Source organism: Arachis hypogaea, chromosome 15, assembly GCF_003086295.3.
Source record: "Arachis hypogaea cultivar Tifrunner chromosome 15, arahy.Tifrunner.gnm2.J5K5, whole genome shotgun sequence".
Lineage (NCBI taxonomy): Eukaryota > Viridiplantae > Streptophyta > Magnoliopsida > Fabales > Fabaceae > Arachis > Arachis hypogaea.
Window position 1 is genome coordinate 27,106,832 of NC_092050.1, and position 18,302 is coordinate 27,125,133.

The 18,302-nt window shown below is 31.5% G+C and overlaps 2 protein-coding genes across 3 annotated transcripts; one reads left to right on the plus strand and one right to left on the minus strand.

The window, feature by feature from the left end:
* Positions 1–3,277: 3,277 nt before the first annotated feature.
* LOC112748162 (protein FAR-RED IMPAIRED RESPONSE 1-like) lies at positions 3,278–5,405 on the minus strand. Its single transcript, XM_025796363.1, has 6 exons — positions 4,863–5,405; positions 4,423–4,737; positions 4,053–4,338; positions 3,738–3,907; positions 3,459–3,623; positions 3,278–3,322 (listed from the first exon to the last, which is right to left on the minus strand). Exons 1-6 carry the CDS (start codon positions 5,403–5,405, stop codon positions 3,278–3,280), a joined length of 1,524 nt encoding a protein of 507 aa, XP_025652148.1.
* A 3,157-nt stretch (positions 5,406–8,562) lies between these two features.
* Positions 8,563–17,871, plus strand: LOC112750048 (WAT1-related protein At3g28050). 2 transcript variants are annotated; one of them, XM_025798564.3, is made up of 7 exons: positions 8,563–8,801; positions 9,026–9,091; positions 9,940–10,053; positions 16,707–16,950; positions 17,062–17,220; positions 17,301–17,452; positions 17,560–17,871. In XM_025798564.3, exons 1-7 carry the CDS (start codon positions 8,629–8,631, stop codon positions 17,720–17,722), a joined length of 1,071 nt encoding a protein of 356 aa, XP_025654349.1. In that variant the 5' UTR covers positions 8,563–8,628; the 3' UTR covers positions 17,723–17,871. The 2 variants fall into 2 exon arrangements, with proteins under 2 accessions (XP_025654349.1, XP_072075017.1); XM_072218916.1 differs by lacking the exon at positions 9,940–10,053.
* The last annotated feature ends 431 nt before the right edge of the window (positions 17,872–18,302 follow it).

Sequence of the window (18,302 nt, forward strand, 5' to 3'; positions counted from 1 at the left end):
ACCACCTCTTAGCTTGATCTTTTACAGCAAATGGAAACAGTAATAGTCTGTAGACATCCTGATCTATTTCTTTATCATGTACTGTGTCAGCAATCTGTAGAAACTGTGCCAGAAACTCTGTAGGTTCTTCCTGTAGAAGACCGGAATACTGGCAACTTTGCTGCACCATGATAATGAGCTGAGGATTCAACTCAAAGCTACCGACTCCAATGGAGGGTATGCAGATGCTACTCCCATATGAAGCAGTAGAGGGGTTAGAATATAACCCCAGAGTCCTTCTGGACTGTTCATTTTCGCTTAGATCCATGATGGAGAAAGGGAGATGATGTAAAATAGAGAAAATATTTTTATTTATTTAATTTATTTATTTATTTCAAAAATAAAATAAATTAAAATAAAATAAATAAAAATGGGTGAAGATTTTCGAAAAAAGAGGAGAGAGAAAGTGGTTAGGAAGTTTTGAAAAGGATATGATGATTTTTGAAAAAGGTTTTCAATTTAAAAAAAATATTTTTGAATTTTTAAAGGAAATTTTCGACAATTAGCTTAAAAATAGAGAGAAAAAATATTTTTGAATTTAAAGAGGAGAGAGAGAAAACACCAAGGAACACCAAACTTAAAAATTTTAATATCAAGACACAAGGAAAACTCAAGAACACTTTGAAGACTCACAAGAACACAAGAACATGAAGAAGGAACACCAAACTTAAAATTTTTTTTTAAAAAACCAAACCAAAATTTTCGAAAATCAAGGGAAATCAACAGGAAAACACCAAACTTAAAGTTTGGCACAAAATTTAATAGAGAAAATATTATTTTTGAAAAATATTTTAAAAAGAGTGTACCAAACTGCCACGGACTTAGACCAACGCTCTAGCCAATTGGGCAGTAAATGTAACACTTGTTTTGAAGAAGGATATTTTTAACCAAGAACAATAATAAGAGACTCTAAACCAAAAAGAAAAAATTTTCCTAATCTAAGCAACAAAATAAACCGTCAGTTGTTCAAACACGAACAATCCCCGACAACGGCGCCAAAAACTTGGTGCATGAATTGTGAACCACACTTTTCACAACTCGTACCACTAACCAGCAAGTGCACTGGGTCGTCCAAGTAATACCTCACGTGAGTAAGGGTCGAATCCCACGGAGATTGTTGGTTTGAAGCAATCTATGGTTATCTTGTAAATCTTAGTCAGGAAGTCAATTATGTTTATCAGTTGAATTGCGAATAAACGAGAGAGCATGAATTAAAGGTTACTTGTTATGCAGTAATGGAGAATATGTTGGAGTTTTGGAGATGCTTTGTCTTCTGAATCTCTGCTTTCCTCTGTCTTCTGATTCATGCACGCACGTCCTCCTATGGCAAGCTGTATGTAGGGGTTCACCGTCGTCAATGGCTACATCCCATCCTCTCAGTGAAGAATATGCTCACATGCTCTGTCACAGCACGGCTAATCATCTGTCGGTTCTCGATCATGCTGGAATAGGATTCTTCGTCCTTTTGCGTCTGTCACTAACGCCCGGCACTCGCGAGTTTGAAGCTCGTCACAGTCATTCAATCATTGAATCCTACTCGGAATACCACAGACAAGGTTTAGACTTTCCGGATTCTCATGAATGCCGCCATCAGTTCTAGCTTATACCACGAAGATTCTAATTAAGAGATCTAAGAGATACTCATTCAATCGGATATAGAACGGAGGTGGTTGTCAGGCACACGTTCATGGTTTGAGGAAGGTGATGAGTGTCACGGATCATCACCTTCATCACAGTTAGGCGCGAATGAACATCTTAGATAGGAACAAGCGTGTTTGAATGGAAAACAGAAATACTTGCATTAATTCATCGAGATACAGCAGAGCTCCTCACCCCCAACAATGGAGTTTAGAGACTCATGCCGTCAAAGAGTACAAAGTTCAGATCTAAAAATGTCATGAGATACAAAATAAGTCTCTAAAAGTTGTTTAAATACTAAACTAGTAGCCTAGGTTTACAGAAAATGAGTAAACTATGATAGATGGTGCAGAGATCCACTTCTGGGGCCCACTTGGTGTGTGCTTGGGCTGAGACTTAAGCAATTCACGTGCATAAGGCTGTTTTGGGCGTTCAACGCCAGGTTTGGATCCATTTCTGGCGTTGAACTCCAACTTTTAATCCTTTTCTGGCGCTGGACGCCAGAATTGGGCAGAGAACTGGCGTTGAACGCCAGTTTACGTTATCTATCCTTGAGCAAAGTATGGACTATTATATATTGCTGGAAAGCCCTGGATGTCTACTTTCCAACGCAATTGGAAGCACGCCATTTCAAGTTCTGTAGCTCCAGAAAATCCACTTTGAGTGCAGGAAGGTCAGAATCCAACAGCATCAGCAGTCCTTTTTCAGCCTGGATCAGATTTTTGCTCAGCTCCCTCAATTTCAGCCAGAAAAATATCTGAAATTACAGAAAAACACAAAACTCATAGTAAAGTCCAGAAATATGAATTTTTCCTAAAAACAAAAAGAATTAGACTAAAAACTAACAAAAATATCCTAAAAACTATATGAAATTAACCCCAAAAAGCGTATAAAATATCCGCTCATCAATTGGTTTCCATTTACATGAGGATCTCTTGTCCTCCATTCTCTTTTCTTGTTCAGAAAATTATTCTTTTATCTAAAAATAATTCCAGTAAGCCAATTTTATTTTTCAAATATACTATAAATATTCAAGAAATACCTTCTGTATTTCTTCATCCAGTTGTATCACTGATTTCTTAGCATGGTGACGACCAAAATGTTGCTGATCAAAGGATCGCATGGCTTCACCTCTGGAGTTATCATGGGACTGTTGCAGAGATCCCTCTGGAAGAGGTAGTTGCAATACTCTCTTTTTCTCAGGAAGAGAACACAGGTTCTAAATCGTCTTTTTCTTTAGCACACAGATTGATACTTGTCAAGACATCAACTATGGAAGGTATATTATAGTTATAATAATTTTTCCATACATTTCGTAAATCAAACAGAATTTTAGCATGCATTTTAGCATGAATAAGAACCAACAAGAGACCCTTTTGAATTTTAGCATGAATAAGAATCAATAAGATTTTAACTATATAAATCAAAACTATTGAATCCTTCTGCACATTTAAGCCGAGTGTAACGATGACAAGTTATGATAAATATCTTAAAATTTAATTATAAAAAAATTATATCAATCTCAAAGCACTACTATTTGAAATCCAAGAATTTAACTAACATCTTAAACCATACTCTCATGAGTATATACAAGTACATGCTACTGCATCCCATTGAACTTCGAATAATGTCCTAGTTGTAGAACCTGTTCTCCACAGCACAAACAAATTTGAGAGAAATAAAAAGGACTTCAGCGAATCATAATGTGATTTCAAATAGTTTAAAACTTACCAAAACACTAAGTTTCAACAATGCAATTATTCATCTCTTATTATTTATACATGTAATAGCCACTGATGATGACTTCCATACGGTGGGATGGGAGTCTCATGGCCATTAATCAATCCTGAATCACCTAGCCCAAACTCTTGCTGTACAGATGCATTTACTTCTGTATTTAGCGCTGCTAATGTCTCTTGAGAAGCCACAGGGTCCTTGGGAAGCTCCTATGAAAAAAAAATACATGGAGTCAAAAATTCTATCAAGTATAACTACAATATAGAGGTTACCGGTTTATTTTAATTCAAGTAACAACTAATGCAATATTGTATCTTACTGACCTCTTCAGTACCAACGCTAGCTTGTGCGCCACTACCAGTCTTATCACCCACATCGTCACCGTCATTCCTCACAGGACATTTATTCTTTACATGACTAGCACCGTTGCATTTAGTGCACCTCCGTTTACCCCTCTCCTTTTTCCCCTTGGGTGATCCTTTTGTCTTGACCACTGAAAGGTCACCAACAAAGTTTAGCATGGGAGAATCTCTTGTTTGTCTTTTCAAGCCAGATTTTTGTTCTAGTGTTTGGGTGCAACGACAGACTTCATTCATAGTGTCATGGAAAGAAGGACCATCTTAAGCTCCTAAGAATACCATCCACGTAGCTACCACTGACAATGCGCCATAGCGCATTAAAAATTCTTTCTCTGTCTTGCGTAGTGCATCCTTGGGAACTTTCATCCAGATACTTCTTGGCATCCTTCGACCATCTTTTCAAAAGAAGACTATCTGGCAACTTCTGTAAACCTACCCTTTTCATTGCACAAAACATGTGGCTGCAAGGAATGCCTTCACTACTCCACCGACTACATTCACATTCCATATGCTCAGTATTGCGATCATAAAGTACGTTATATATATGTTGCCTCCTGTCACACTCCTTAACTTTTAACACAACAGTAGTTCATATGTTTTTCTCATTTATTACATCTAATGTGACCACTCTTTGAATCTCCTTTTTTACTTCTCTAAGAATCTCCCTTGTGTAAAAATTGGCATCAGAAAGCTCCAATGCTTCTAGCCCAGTAGTTAGAACGGGCTCCCCATACAGCGTCTTAAATTGAGAAACTAATTCATTGTTTCTATAGTCCCTAAGAGCATGTTCAAGATTTTGGACCAACTCTAGAAGACTTTGGCGAATGCAAATAAACCTCTTGATGAAGTTGTTTATCGCCTCACACCTTGATGTTGTTCTAAATCCAGCACAGAATTTATCCCTCAAGTAAGTGCTTGCCCAACTTTTCCTCTTCTCATATTCATTTAGAACCCATTCATTTTCCTCCAATCCATATTTTTTTTTATCATATTCTCCCAATATTCTTCAAATTCATCCGGATGCCATGGATCATACAAACATCTTCTGAAGTTGTTGGAAAAATTTTTGTTTTTTATGTTTTCCGTTACATTCTTCTGAATGTGCCATCCATATAATCGGTGAGTTGCATCCGGGAAGATTTCTTGAATTGCTGCCTTCATTGCTTCGTCACCGTCTGTGACCACAACACTGGGAGACTTATTCAGCATGACTTCTAGAAAGTTTTGCAACAACCACGTATATGTTGCTGTCCGTTCGTCCTCTACCAAGGCAAAGCCAAATATACATGTTTGGCGGTGATGGTTACAACCTGAGAAGATTACCAACAGCCTTCTGTACTTATTCTTCCAGTAGGTTGTATCGAATGCAAGCACATCTCCAAAGTACTGATAATCGGACCTACAAATGCTGTCTGCCCAAAATAAATTTGCCAGCCGACCTTCATCAGTAGCACTGTACCTTGCCATGGCCATCGGGTCGACATCAGCTTTCCCAAGTAGATAGCTAATCGTCGCATTGGAATCCCCACCACTGAGCTTTGCAAGACGAGTTCTTTGAAAGTGATTATCTAGGTCCTTCTTTGTGAACCCGATATTTGCATAACCACCGGCTTGGCCTACCATTAGACCCATTATTTTAGAGGTTGGAAGACCATGATCATGCATGGTATTCGCCTGAGCTTTTTGTAGCTCAGTCAACCCTCGGTGGTTTGGAATTAGGTGTACCAAGGATTGTGGGACAAGATCGTGGTTGTGCTTCTTGACTAATTTTTTAACCCTCCAAGTCGAAGTTTTGGTGTCAAAATACACCGCAAGCATGGCTTCACAACCAGTGCGAGTCAACGCTCTTTGCTCCCTCTTCCTAGTCGAACTAGATATGTATTTCTCAGCTCTCTTTCCTTCCTTGCTGCAAAAAAACCTCTTTCTGCGCTATGTTCCATCTTTTCCACGTGCTGTATCACCCTTGCAAACTCCAAACCCGAGACACCTCGCATAACGTACAAACAAGTTATAAGCTACATCCGATGTTTCAAAGGTCTGGTTTATAATATCATCGGCCATCACAGACACACACTTACTACTGCTGCCACCGCAATCACAAGTGCAGTTAATATTTTCTTCCACACCAGTCATCATGCAATCTTCGACGCTGTCTTGTGAACTGAGTGGTTCCGAGTCAACATCCATTGCACCCTAATGAGATGAATTAATCAAAGGGCAATAAATAACAATTTTTTATTAAAAGCTATTAGTATTAATTAATTAAAACCTTTGAAAGTGACTGACTATTACTTGTTATGATAATTCTTTGCTCCGATCCATTAGATGAAATAAAGATTAATCAGCAAATGAAGTAGCAAAAATACTTGGTCTTATCAAATGCAAAGAATATGCAAGCTAGGCTAGTGAATGAAGGGTGATGCTTAAAAATGATGCTAAAAAATGTATTTAACTGAAATTTGTCTTTTTTAAATAATCAAACAAACCTACCTAAAATATATATCCTCCTTATTAAAACGTTATTCCAAGAAGTCCTGAGAGAATGCAAAGCTAAATTAAAACAGTAAATACAAAAAGTTTTCAAAGAGAGATAACAAGTATATCAATACTCAATACTCTTAATTGTTATTATCCTATTCCGCAACATATGCTATAACGTACAAATACGTTATTTCTGCTCAAATATCTGTATTGTAGGCATATCTGCATCATATACTATTAAATTAAACTTCCTAATTGTGACTATAGTTTTGATAAAATGGCCGTATTTACATATTGATATTTGTGCTAAACGGAAGGCTAGACTAGCTAGCATTAATTCTCTTACAAGAAACTAGTATAACTTAGAAAACAACAATGATAAAGCCATGAAGAGATTCTATTAGTTCCTACTAAACAAAACAATTAGATCAAAACTAAAGGTGAATTTTTAGTATTAAGAAACCAACTATCTCTCTTAAATCTCCAATTCAATTATGCCAGTAATCCAGAGGGTTGACTTACTATACAATGAACGAGTGCAGAAATAGAAGAAAATATGAAGAGGTACTAGAAGGCAGAAAAAGAGTTAGTTTTTTTGTTCCTGCGATTGTGAGCACACGCTGATGCTGCGAAAATCCTTTTGCTAGTTCAGATTGCCATTTTCCTTCTCAATTTTGATAAAGAAAATTGACAATTGAGAAAGATGATCAACACAATGCAAGTGACGAGTGAACATTGACAATTGAGAAAGATGATCAACACAGCAGAGCCACAAAACACACAACAGCACACCAGAACCCACAGCAGCAGCAGCACAACCAGAAAATTAATAACAGTGCAAAATTAATACTACCAACAGCATTCAGCATTCAGCAACAAACAACACTTGATTTGATTTCCATTTTTAGCATTCAGCAACAATCGTTAAAAAATAGTAACAAGTAATCCCTAATCACACTAAACCTGAAATCAATAAAGCTAAACAAAAATTTCAATAATGATTTGATTTCTAATTTTAGCAGCAGCAAGAAAATTCTAACAAAAATTTCAGGAATTAAAAAAAGAGCAACAGCACAAAATCAATGCAAAAGAAAGATTGATGATTTCAGTTTCACAGCTTGACATTCCACATTTCTTTGTCATTCACTACTGAGAATCAGACCCCTGAAGATAAATGCTACAAAGCTCAAAGAGAAAGGGATTTCAACCTCATCAGACGACCAATCGAACCCTATGATTTCATAATCTAGGATATCAAAGAGGAGGTGAACAATTTACTACTATAAAGAAGATTCGCTAGAGCATGAGATATTGGAATACAGGGATTTTTCCAAGCCTTTTTAGAATCAATCTATCACACGCTTAGAGACAGAAAGATCCAAGACTAGCCCAAGGAAAGTAAAAAGACCGAGAAGAATACCCAGTCGACTATTTATCCATTCACAATTTCACATTCAAAGATCAGCAACAGGGCATAAAAGGAAGAGAAGAACCAAAGAAGTGAAGGCAGTGCCGCTAACCTTCGATGGAGACATAGACGGCGACCGGCGAAACGACAGCGAGTGGCGACAAAGCGGCGAGTGGCGACACAGCGGCGAGCTGCTCCAAGTTCGAGAGAAGCCAGGGAGGACGGGGACAGGGGGAAGGAGGACGCCGAGCTACAAGAGAGGAAGCAGGGGCGCCGACAGCACGGACGGCGGCGGCACTGCAGCGGAACCGTTGCAAGGAGAACTTAGGATTTTTGTTGGGTGAGTTTGACCTTGGGTTCAGATTTCAGGGGGATAGTTATAGTGATTCACGAATTTTTTGGGGGGGGGGGGGGTGGGGGTGGGGTGGGTGTTAGAGGGAAGGGGTGGATTTTGGAAAGTGGACCAGACCATTTTTCAGGTTGGTTCCGGTTGAATCGATTAGACCGGATGGTTCGGCCGATTTTTAGAATATTGATTATTACTATAAAAAATCGGTTTTATTCTGGTTAGTTAAAAAATCTAAAAAAATCGGTTCATTAAACGCCCAATAATATAACGACACATAAGCATCTTTACAAAAAGATATTTTGTGCAACTTTATGGGAGCATCCCCCATTTCTCAATTAGGTGTTACTTTGTTAGTGGCCAAAGATATCTTGGCTACTTAATTAGAGTATATTCAAAGGCCACGATAAGTACATTATGAATTGTACTTGAAAAAAAGTAAGTAAATCGGGAATTTAGACAAAGCATTACGACACAGCAGAAGCTTCCTATAAACGTGATTGCGTGAATTTCAAATTAACTATAAGTAGGTAATATTGATTTGTGAACTTGTATAAACAAATTAAAATAAGTTGGAGTGATGAATTAATTAAAGAGAGCAGAGAGAAATTACAGAATCAATGAAGATTCCAGGAGTGACAACACTAATGGTAACAGTTCAGTGCTTGGAAGTGGGTTTGAACACATTAATCAAAGAAGCCACAGCCAAAGGAATGAGTGACTTTGTTTTTGTTGTGTATTCAAATGCCATGGCCCTCTGTTTCCTTCTACCTTCTGCCTTTATCTATTACAGGTTCTAATTTATTTAATTATTTTTCCCATTTGCTATATTATTGTTAAGTGAAAATTCACATAGAGTTACTTTTATATGAAGTTATAGTTTGTTAAAATAATCTAACAATTCAAGACAACTATATCTGAATTTTTACTTGTAACTGGACTCTAATATAGTAGTAATATCTGTTTTGATGACACTTTATTCTTTTTCTCTTCTTCTTTGTCACTTCAAAATCATAGAAAGAGAGGTTTCCTACCGATCACAAGGGGAGTTGTGTCCAGAATATTTCTTCTTAGCATGGTTAGGTATGTTTAACGTACATTACAATCCTTATTTACTATTTTAAAAATTAAATGCTTAAATGCCACTACTTCAAGATATATTATCAATATACTTTCGTTTACAAAAAGCATAGGAAACAAATTTTTAGTTTGGTAATATTAGTCAACTTTAGGAGTAAAGATTTATAATTTAGCATTTAAAATTTATGGTTTATAATTTAAAATTTAAGATAAACAAATTAATTTTAAAAATATTGGCTAATGTGGATTTAAAAAATATTGGTTCCTTACATTACTCATATAATAATAGAACAAATATTAGAAAACTAATTTTAGTTAATCTACATTAATCAATATTTTTATTGTAAAATTATTTTTTTAATTTTTTTTTTAAATTTAAAATTTAAAATTTAGGATTAATACCGAATTTAGAATTTAAAATTTATGATTAGGGTGGTTGACAACAGTGGCCAATGACAATAGTAGCTGAAGACGGCCGGTGATGAGATATGAAATTATAGACATAGTAGAAAGAAGAAAAAAGATAAGAAGGGATAAAAGGATAATTTTAAAAAGTTAAATGAAGTTAGCCAAAAAATAGATAATTTTCTAGCTTGAAAGCTTGAATAATAATAATAATAATAATAATAATAATAATAATAATAATAATAATAATTTATTTTGTTTTCAATATGTTTAGCCTATATATATACACGTCGTACCCATGATTACCAAGATTTTGAACGATAAAAATAAAATCAATAATTGTCCAAAAAATAAAATTTATTTGAAAATGGGAATTTGACAATAATTTCTGAATTAGGTATGTGTGAATTTGGATTTGATTATGTGGTGGGGTGTTTTTGTGATAGCTGTTGTGAACAGACGTTGATGTATACTGGTATTGGATATAGCTCTCCTACATTGGCTTCAGCTATGGTGGATCTCACTCCAGCTTTTACCTATATTGTTGCTCTCATTTCCCGGTTTGTCAATAATTACATACCCTCCATCTTATTGTGTTTCAAACTTTCAATAAACTAAATATATCATATCAGAAATTAACTACTAATTTATAATACAATCAAATTAAGTTTATTTTATAGCAAAGTACAAAAGAAAATACAAAACAAAAATATATTTGATATTTATGATAAATTTGCTTATTTTATTGATTAATTATTTTAAAAGTTACATGAAATATCGATAAATATACAAACATATAATAATTAATTTAGTAACTAATTTCTAGTATTATTAGAATTTTTTTTTATAAATTTTATGATAATCTTCTCTATCTATTTCTCATAAAAGATATATATAAAAAAAGATTATTCAATTGAGATTATTTTAAAACATTATAGACTTAAATAGGACGAAAATATTGAGGGATAAAAATAACACATTATTAACAATATTAATTTTTTATGGTACATAATTATTTAATTTTTTTTATGACATCTAAGTAAATTATTGTTAATTACATTAGTTCTATTGTAAGTAAATTTATTTTTTAAATTTTATTCTTAAACATTTTTCTCATCATAAAATATTTATAGAATGGTTAGTACATAAACTTATAAAAAAATAGTACATATATAATAGAGTATAAATTATACATTTTTGTCTATAACGTATCAAATATTTTTAATGTTTTATTTAATCAAATTTTATTTTAATTTTAAAATAAAATTTAATTTTATCCTTTAATAATATTAATTTTTTTAATCAATTAAATTTTATTCAATTATTTGTTTAATTAATCTAAGTAAAATACTCTTAATCACGTTATTTTTATTCTAAATAAATAATTTTTAATTTTACTCTTCACATTATTTTGATTCTAAATAAATTTATTTTTGATTTAGAGAAAATAATAAATTAAATAATTATCTATCGTAACAAATAAAAAAAATAAGATTTATTTAAAGTTAAAAATAAGGGTAAAAAACCTTAATAAGCCAAGTCAAGAATCATGTAACGTAAATACGCCAAAGCAAAAATCGTTTAGCCAAAGCATATTTTTATATAATTCGAACAATGCTGGTTCGAATTCCATTTCTACATAATTCGAACTAGCTTGGTTCGAATTATACACAAACACATGCATACACGTAATTCGAACCAGCTTGGTTCGAATTACACACAAACACACGCACACACATAATTCGAACCAGCTTGGTTCGAATTACACTAATAATTTATTTAAAAAAATTTATTAAAAAAATTAATAATTTAAAAATTAAAAAAATATATTTTTATTTCATACGTTAAAAAAAAGCTAACAAAATATTTAATTACGAGACTTCTTTAAAATATTAATGAGCTATCAATTCGAATTCCATACAATACTTTTCTGTCCATTTTTAATAGTTCATGAATATTTTTAATAAATTTTTTTAAATTATAGTACAAAAAATATTTTATCCTATGCAAAATAATTTAAAAAAAAATGGCTTAAAAAATGTTAGGAGTACTATAAAAATTTGTAATGTTATAATAACTTAGGTAAATACATGCATGTACTCAAATTTTAAATAAAATACTCTACATAGTCAATAATAATTTAGAAATGAAAGAAAATATTTTATTCCATACAAAATAATTAAAAAATATATTTTATTCTATACAAAATAATTTTAAAAAATGGCTTAAAAGATGTTATGAGTACTATAAAAGTTTGTAATATTCTAGTGATTTAGGTAAATACATGATAAAAATATTTTTTCTTTAATTTCTAAATTATTAGTGACTATGTGGAGTATTTCTTTAATGTCTTAAGTCATTAGGACATTACAAATTTTTATAGTACTTCTAACATCTTTTAAGCCATTTTTTAAATTATTTTGCATAGAATAAAATATTTTTTTGTGTTATAATTTAAATAAATTTATTAAAAAATATTCATGAGCTATCAAGAATGGGCAGAAGAGTATTGTATAGAATTCGAATTGCTCACCATATCATTTGAATCAGAGTAATTCGAACTTCCCTATGCGTAATTCGAATCATGTAATATCTCACCATATAATTTAAATAATTTTATTAAAAAATTATCATGAATATTTTTTAATAAATTTATTTAAATTATATCATAAAAAAATATTTTATTCTATGCAAAATAATTTAAAAAATGGCTTAAAAGATGTTAGAAGTACTATAAAAATTTGTAATGTCCTAATGACTTAAGACATTAAAGAAATACTCCACATAGTCACTAATAATTTAGAAATTAAAGAAAAAATATTTTTATCATGTATTTACCTAAATCACTAGAATATTACAAACTTTTATAGTACTCATAACATCTTTTAAGCCATTTTTTAAAATTATTTTGTATAGAATAAAATATATTTTTTAATTATTTTGTATGGAATAAAATATTTTCTTTCATTTCTAAATTATTATTGACTATGTAGAGTATTTTATTTAAAATTTGAGTACATGCATGTATTTATCTAAGTTATTATAACATTACAAATTTTTATAGTACTCCTAACATTTTTTAAGCCATTTTTTTTAAATTGTTTTGCATAGGATAAAATATTTTTTGTACTATAATTTAAAAAAAATTATTAAAAAAATTTATTAAAAAATATTCATGAACTATTAAAAATGGACAGAAAAGTATTGTATGGAATTCGAATTGATAGCTCATTAATATTTTAAAGAAGTCTCGTAATTAAATATTTTGTTAGCTTTTTTAACGTATGAAATAAAAATATATTTTTTAATTTTTAAATTATTAATTTTTTTAATAAATTTTTTTAAATAAATTATTAATTTTTTAACAGCATAATTCGAATTATACCATGAATTACTGTGTGTAATTCGAACCAAGCTGGTTCGAATTAGTGTGTGCGTGTGTTTGTGTGTAATTCCAACCAAGCTGGTTCGAATTACGTGTGTGTGTTTATGCATGTGTTTGTGTATAATTCGAACCAAGCTGGTTCGAATTATGTAGAAATGGAATTCGAACCAGCATGGTTCGAATTATATAAAAATATGATTTGGCTTATTGCTGAAACGATTTTCGCTTTGGCGTATTTACGTTACATGATTCTTGACTTGGCTTATTAAGGTTTTTTACCCTAAAAATAACGTTTAATTAAATTAAACATAAAAAAATAGTATATGAGAGACAAAAAGATATAATTTATACTTTATTATATATGTACCATATTTTGTTTTCTTTTTTCTGAAGTTTATTGCTACTAACTATTTTACAAGCATGAGTAAAAATCTTAAATTCATAATGCAATTTATTCTGTTAAAATTTACTACCATTTTACTTAATTTGATAATTCTTCTAAGAGTAATATATTATTTTTGTCCTTAATATTTTCGTCCTAATTAAGTCCTTAACATTTCAAAATCATCTTAATTTTGTCCCACCATCAACTCTTTTAATAACAAATCACTAATAATGACAGGATAATATTCAGACGATTTTGAAACATTGAAGATTTAAATAGAATGATCTAAATGTCAGGATAACTTTGTGACTTACCCCAAACGATACTTTACTCTAAATCATATTGTATAGAATGTATTATATCCTAAATTAGTCTATAAAAAAATGGAAAAGTATGAGGAGCCAATGTATGTTTTATACAATGTGTACAATGAGGTTAAATTGAAATTAGAATTAAATTAGAGGCAATTAATCAATTTTGAGTAGTTTCCAATTTAAAATTTGAATTAAATCATGATTTCCGTTAGTTATGGTAATTAATTAATTTTGAGTAGTTATGGCAATTAATTAATTTTGAGTAGTTTCCCATTTAAAATTTGAATCAAATCATGATTCCTGTCATAATCAAATTAAGATTATCTCCCTCTCTCAATACGGTATAAACTCTTCACTCACTCTCTCCTCGAAGCAAAAACTGGTACAGTGTCGCCACGGTTACCATTCGCCGTCGGATATCGCGCCGACACTCTTCCGACTGGCGCCGTCGTCCGCACAGGCACCATACGTAGGGAGGACGCGCATATTGTGTGAGTCGAGCTCACAGCACCGCAGCAACCTAGACGTCCAGCGCCTCCATCACAGCCGGTTTGTACCTTCTTCCTGTCGTCGGATGTTCACTTTCTCTGTGAATGTGGATCGTTATTCTTGAGTGCTTAATTGTAGAAGATTATTGCTGGTTATGATTTATACACGTTCATATTGGATGTTCACTTTCTCAATTTTTGTGGATGTTTATTCTTCGAGTAATTCAACAAGAGTCAGGCAGCAGCGCTGGGATGATGCAAGCGCGGGATTCAGAGCTGCAACTCACGTCGATGACGCTGATAGTTGCAGGTCACGGATGTTCGGCCGCGTGAGGAGTGACGGAGGTTCTTCCGGCGAGGGCGTTGGCGCAAAGAGGCGGAGCGCGACAGTTCCGGTCAGCAGGAACGGAAGTTACACGTCACGCAGAAACAAAGCGGTAGAACGTAGGTTGCTGCGCACATGACAGGGCGGCGAAGAAAGGACATTTTTCTGCGGAACAAACAATGGGATTTTTTGGAGGGTAGGTAATGGTGGGTGATGAAGGGTTAATGTGAAAGAATTTGGAGTAAATTTGGGGTAGAAATCACAAAAAGCAACTAGAAATTAGGGATAATAATATTTATTTTACATTATTAATACATATTGGACTAAATAAACAGCCCATTCTACATATTATATAGATACCTCATTGTCTCTTTAGCGAGACTCATACAAAATTTTTAGTGTAATCTCAACAAATTTTAATCACTAAGTCAGTTCCAAAACTTTTATTTCTCTAAAGAAATCAGTTCTACATCAGATTATTTATCTATATGAAGAGACTAATATAAAAATTTTATAAAATTTTAGCTTTTATTAATAATAAAAACAAATATAAGACTAATTTGTTTAACTTTTTTGTCAAAATTTGATGTGAGAATTAATATATTTAACAAAATAAAAGGTCAAAAATTAAAGTGATAATTAAATTGTTTTGAAAATTGAATTGTTCCTGCTACAAATATTTTGCAGACTATCTAACATATTATTCTGTAACTAATTATTAAGTGTGTGTTTGGATTACAGTTTGTAAATGGGAATTTGCATTAAATTGATTTTGCAAAATTGATTTTGATGATAAGTAAGTTTGGGTTAATGTGATTTATATTTGGCAATCTTTATATCAAAATTGATTATAGTAAAATAAATGTTGTTTGGATTATACTACTTAAAATCACTTTTAGATGAAAAATTACTAAGAGACATCAATTTAAATAATTTTTTTATATACTTGCAAAATCAAAATACTATAAAAAATAATATAAAAAATATTTATCATATAAATAAAATAAATACAATAAAAAATAAAAATATAAAAAAGAGTACTATAAATTTTATAATATCAAACAAAAAAAATATTCTATAATTTTTTTAGTACCGTCAGTACTCTTTAATTTAGTATTATTTTGGACTATAAATTTTTATTATTTATGACTTTATTGTTATTTATAATTAATTTTTTATTCATTTTGTTCTTTTTTTTATAGGATCATAATTTATATTATACAAAATTTTGATAATAAACGTAGTATATAATAATTACAATTACAAATTTTACAAAGTCAGAATAAAAAAAAATTAATACAAAACAAAAATAGAGTACATCAAAGAATAGAAAAAAAATTATACAAATAAGAAATAATAAAAATTCCATAAAATCAACAACATATATCATATGAACAAAAAAATACCATAAAAAGTAAATAAAATTCATATGAATAAAATCAAATAAAAAAATAAAAAATTTCATACACAACATAAATACAATGCCGTAAAGAACAGAAAAAAAAGAATTCATATGAAAAAAATAATAAAAATATCGTAAAACTTAATAAAATACTTAAAAAATTAGAGCACCATAAAAAAAATCAACAACATTTATCATATAAATAAAAGAAATATAATAAAATAAATTAAAAATCATATAAACAAAGCTAACCAAAAATAAAAAAAAGATTTCATAAAAAATATACATATAAAAAATAATATATTAAATGATAAAAAAACTCATATAAAAACATAACATGAGAAATCAGAACACTACATAAATAATATAAAAATATTTATCATATAAATAAAAAATATAAATAAAAAATACAATAAAAAAGTATAAAAATTAAAATATGAAAATGAATACTAAAAATAATAAAAAAATTAAAATATTCAATTTGCTAGTGATTGAAACAAATTTGAACGATTTTGATGAAAAAAAATTGAAACAAAAAAACTATGAAGAAGTAGGATCTAGGAAGAACTACAAAGAACAGGTAATAGTTATTGGTATCATTACTATAGAAGAAAATGATAGGTAGGGTTGGTAAAAAAAAAAAAAAATTTTATACTCAATTTTCTAATGGCAATCAGCAACTATGAACGTGAAAGGCAAAAACTACAAATTTTAGCTTCTCCTAAACGTGCGTTCAAAGGCAGAATCAATTCTGCGTTTAGAAAAATAAAAATTGCTAAACATCAAAGTAAAAATTTTAAGAAGCTCAAATGGGCTTTTCTCCTTCCCAACGTGTTTTCCAAACACACCTTAACTATGGTTGGTAATTTGGTACCATAGAAACTCTTGCAAAATATGTGCATCCATTCTTTCAGGTTGGAAAAGCTTAACATGAAACTACGGAGTGGCAAGGCAAAAAGCATTGGCACTGTGGTCTCAATTGTTGGGGCATTGGTGGTGACCCTACACGAAGGCTTCCCATTAACAAGTCACCGTGGTCCGCCACATAACATCGTCGTCTCGGGTGAAAACTTAATTCCAGAACCATCGGATTGGGTGCTCGGAGGCTTCCTTCTTTCGGCCGGAAGCTTCTGTCTTTCGCTCGTCTTCATTGTCAAGGTGATTGAATAACTAACTAATTAACCTCATTATCATTCAGACATTGCACACTGCTCTTTTTAGCTTATTTGATTTGATCTTCTAATAACAGTTATATATAAATGAATGTAGACATGGATTATCAAGGATTACCCCGAAGAGTTAATGGTAGCAACAATTTCTTGTAGTTTTGTGATCATCCTTTCAAGTATAGTAGCTCTCATTGTTGACTCAAGTGCACAAGCATGGTTGCTCAAACCTGATACAGAGTTGATAGCTATAGTGTATTCAGTAAGCCAATTTATTTAATGTAATGTAATGTACAAATTGAATTTGATGAATGCGAGAAACTAAAGTAAATTGGTATGCAGGGAATATTTGTTGTGTCATTGCGTAGCATTGTGCATATATGGGCATGTAGAAAAAGAGGACCTGTGTATGTTGCTATGTTCAATCCTTTGGGGATGGTAATTTCACTTGCCATGGGGGTCACATTTCTTAAGGACACGCTCTATCTAGGAAGGTATCTATGTACTACAAATTATTATTCAAGTTTTAATTATATTATTCATCATTATGATGAAATAAATTTTATAATACTTATTACTATTCTCTTTGGTTTATATGTAGCATAATTGGAGCTGGTGTTATAGCTCTTGGGTTTTATGGCGTGATATGGGGGCAGGATCAAGAAGAAAAGATGGTAGATGAGAAAAATAATGGAAGATGTGACTCTGTGTTATCATCTTCTTCTACGGCTCCTTTGTTGCAGAACAAGAGCATTCATGTATAGAAGCCATTTTAGGCTACAAGCTAGCATGGGAAACTAATAAACAAAAGTCATGTATCTAAAAGACAAATGGGTTTCACAATAATGATGTATATTCACTCACAAGTCACAACTAATTATTTGATCACAATAATAGAGCTTTTATAGCTTTACAATCGGTGTAAAACCCTAAAAAATAGTAAATAATTAACTAATAAATTAATTATGAGTCTAAGAAATTAGAGAATTTAAATTTTATAAATTAAAGAAGTAAAAATATTTATAAAAAAAATATAAATTTTAATATTAATTTTAAAAATTTTGGCTTAAAATTAGACCGACAGACCAAACCGATTGAATCGAACTTAAATTGGACCCAAACCCAACATATAAAACCCTAACCCAGCCTCCTCTTTCCTTCATTAATGATGAAACACGTTGAGTTTGGCAAGGAGGAGCCAAACCCTTAGTCCACTATTCACTCCTCTCTTATTTGGCTCATAATTTTCAATCCGGAACTTCGATCGCCACACCGTCTGCGATCACGCATTCGTTTCGTCGAACTCTTCAATTCTAACATAACAATGTGGTAAGGATATTTAAT

Excerpts from the sequence above, each read along its gene's own strand:
- LOC112748162 (XM_025796363.1), bottom strand. The coding sequence starts at position 5,405 with ATGGGTCTAATGGTAGGCCAAGCCGGTGGTTATGCAAATATCGGGTTC. Across the intron at positions 4,738-4,862 it reads GATGGCACATTCAGAAGAAT|GAAAATGAATGGGTTCTAAA; the intron begins GTAACGGAAAAC and ends TATGGATTGGAG. Across the intron at positions 4,339-4,422 it reads CAAGGGAGATTCTTAGAGAA|GAGTGTGACAGGAGGCAACA; the intron begins GTAAAAAAGGAG and ends TTAAAAGTTAAG.
- LOC112750048 (XM_025798564.3), top strand. The coding sequence starts at position 8,629 with ATGAAGATTCCAGGAGTGACAACACTAATGGTAACAGTTCAGTGCTTG. Across the intron at positions 9,092-9,939 it reads TTTCTTCTTAGCATGGTTAG|CTGTTGTGAACAGACGTTGA; the intron begins GTATGTTTAACG and ends TTTTTGTGATAG. Across the intron at positions 17,453-17,559 it reads GACACGCTCTATCTAGGAAG|CATAATTGGAGCTGGTGTTA; the intron begins GTATCTATGTAC and ends GTTTATATGTAG.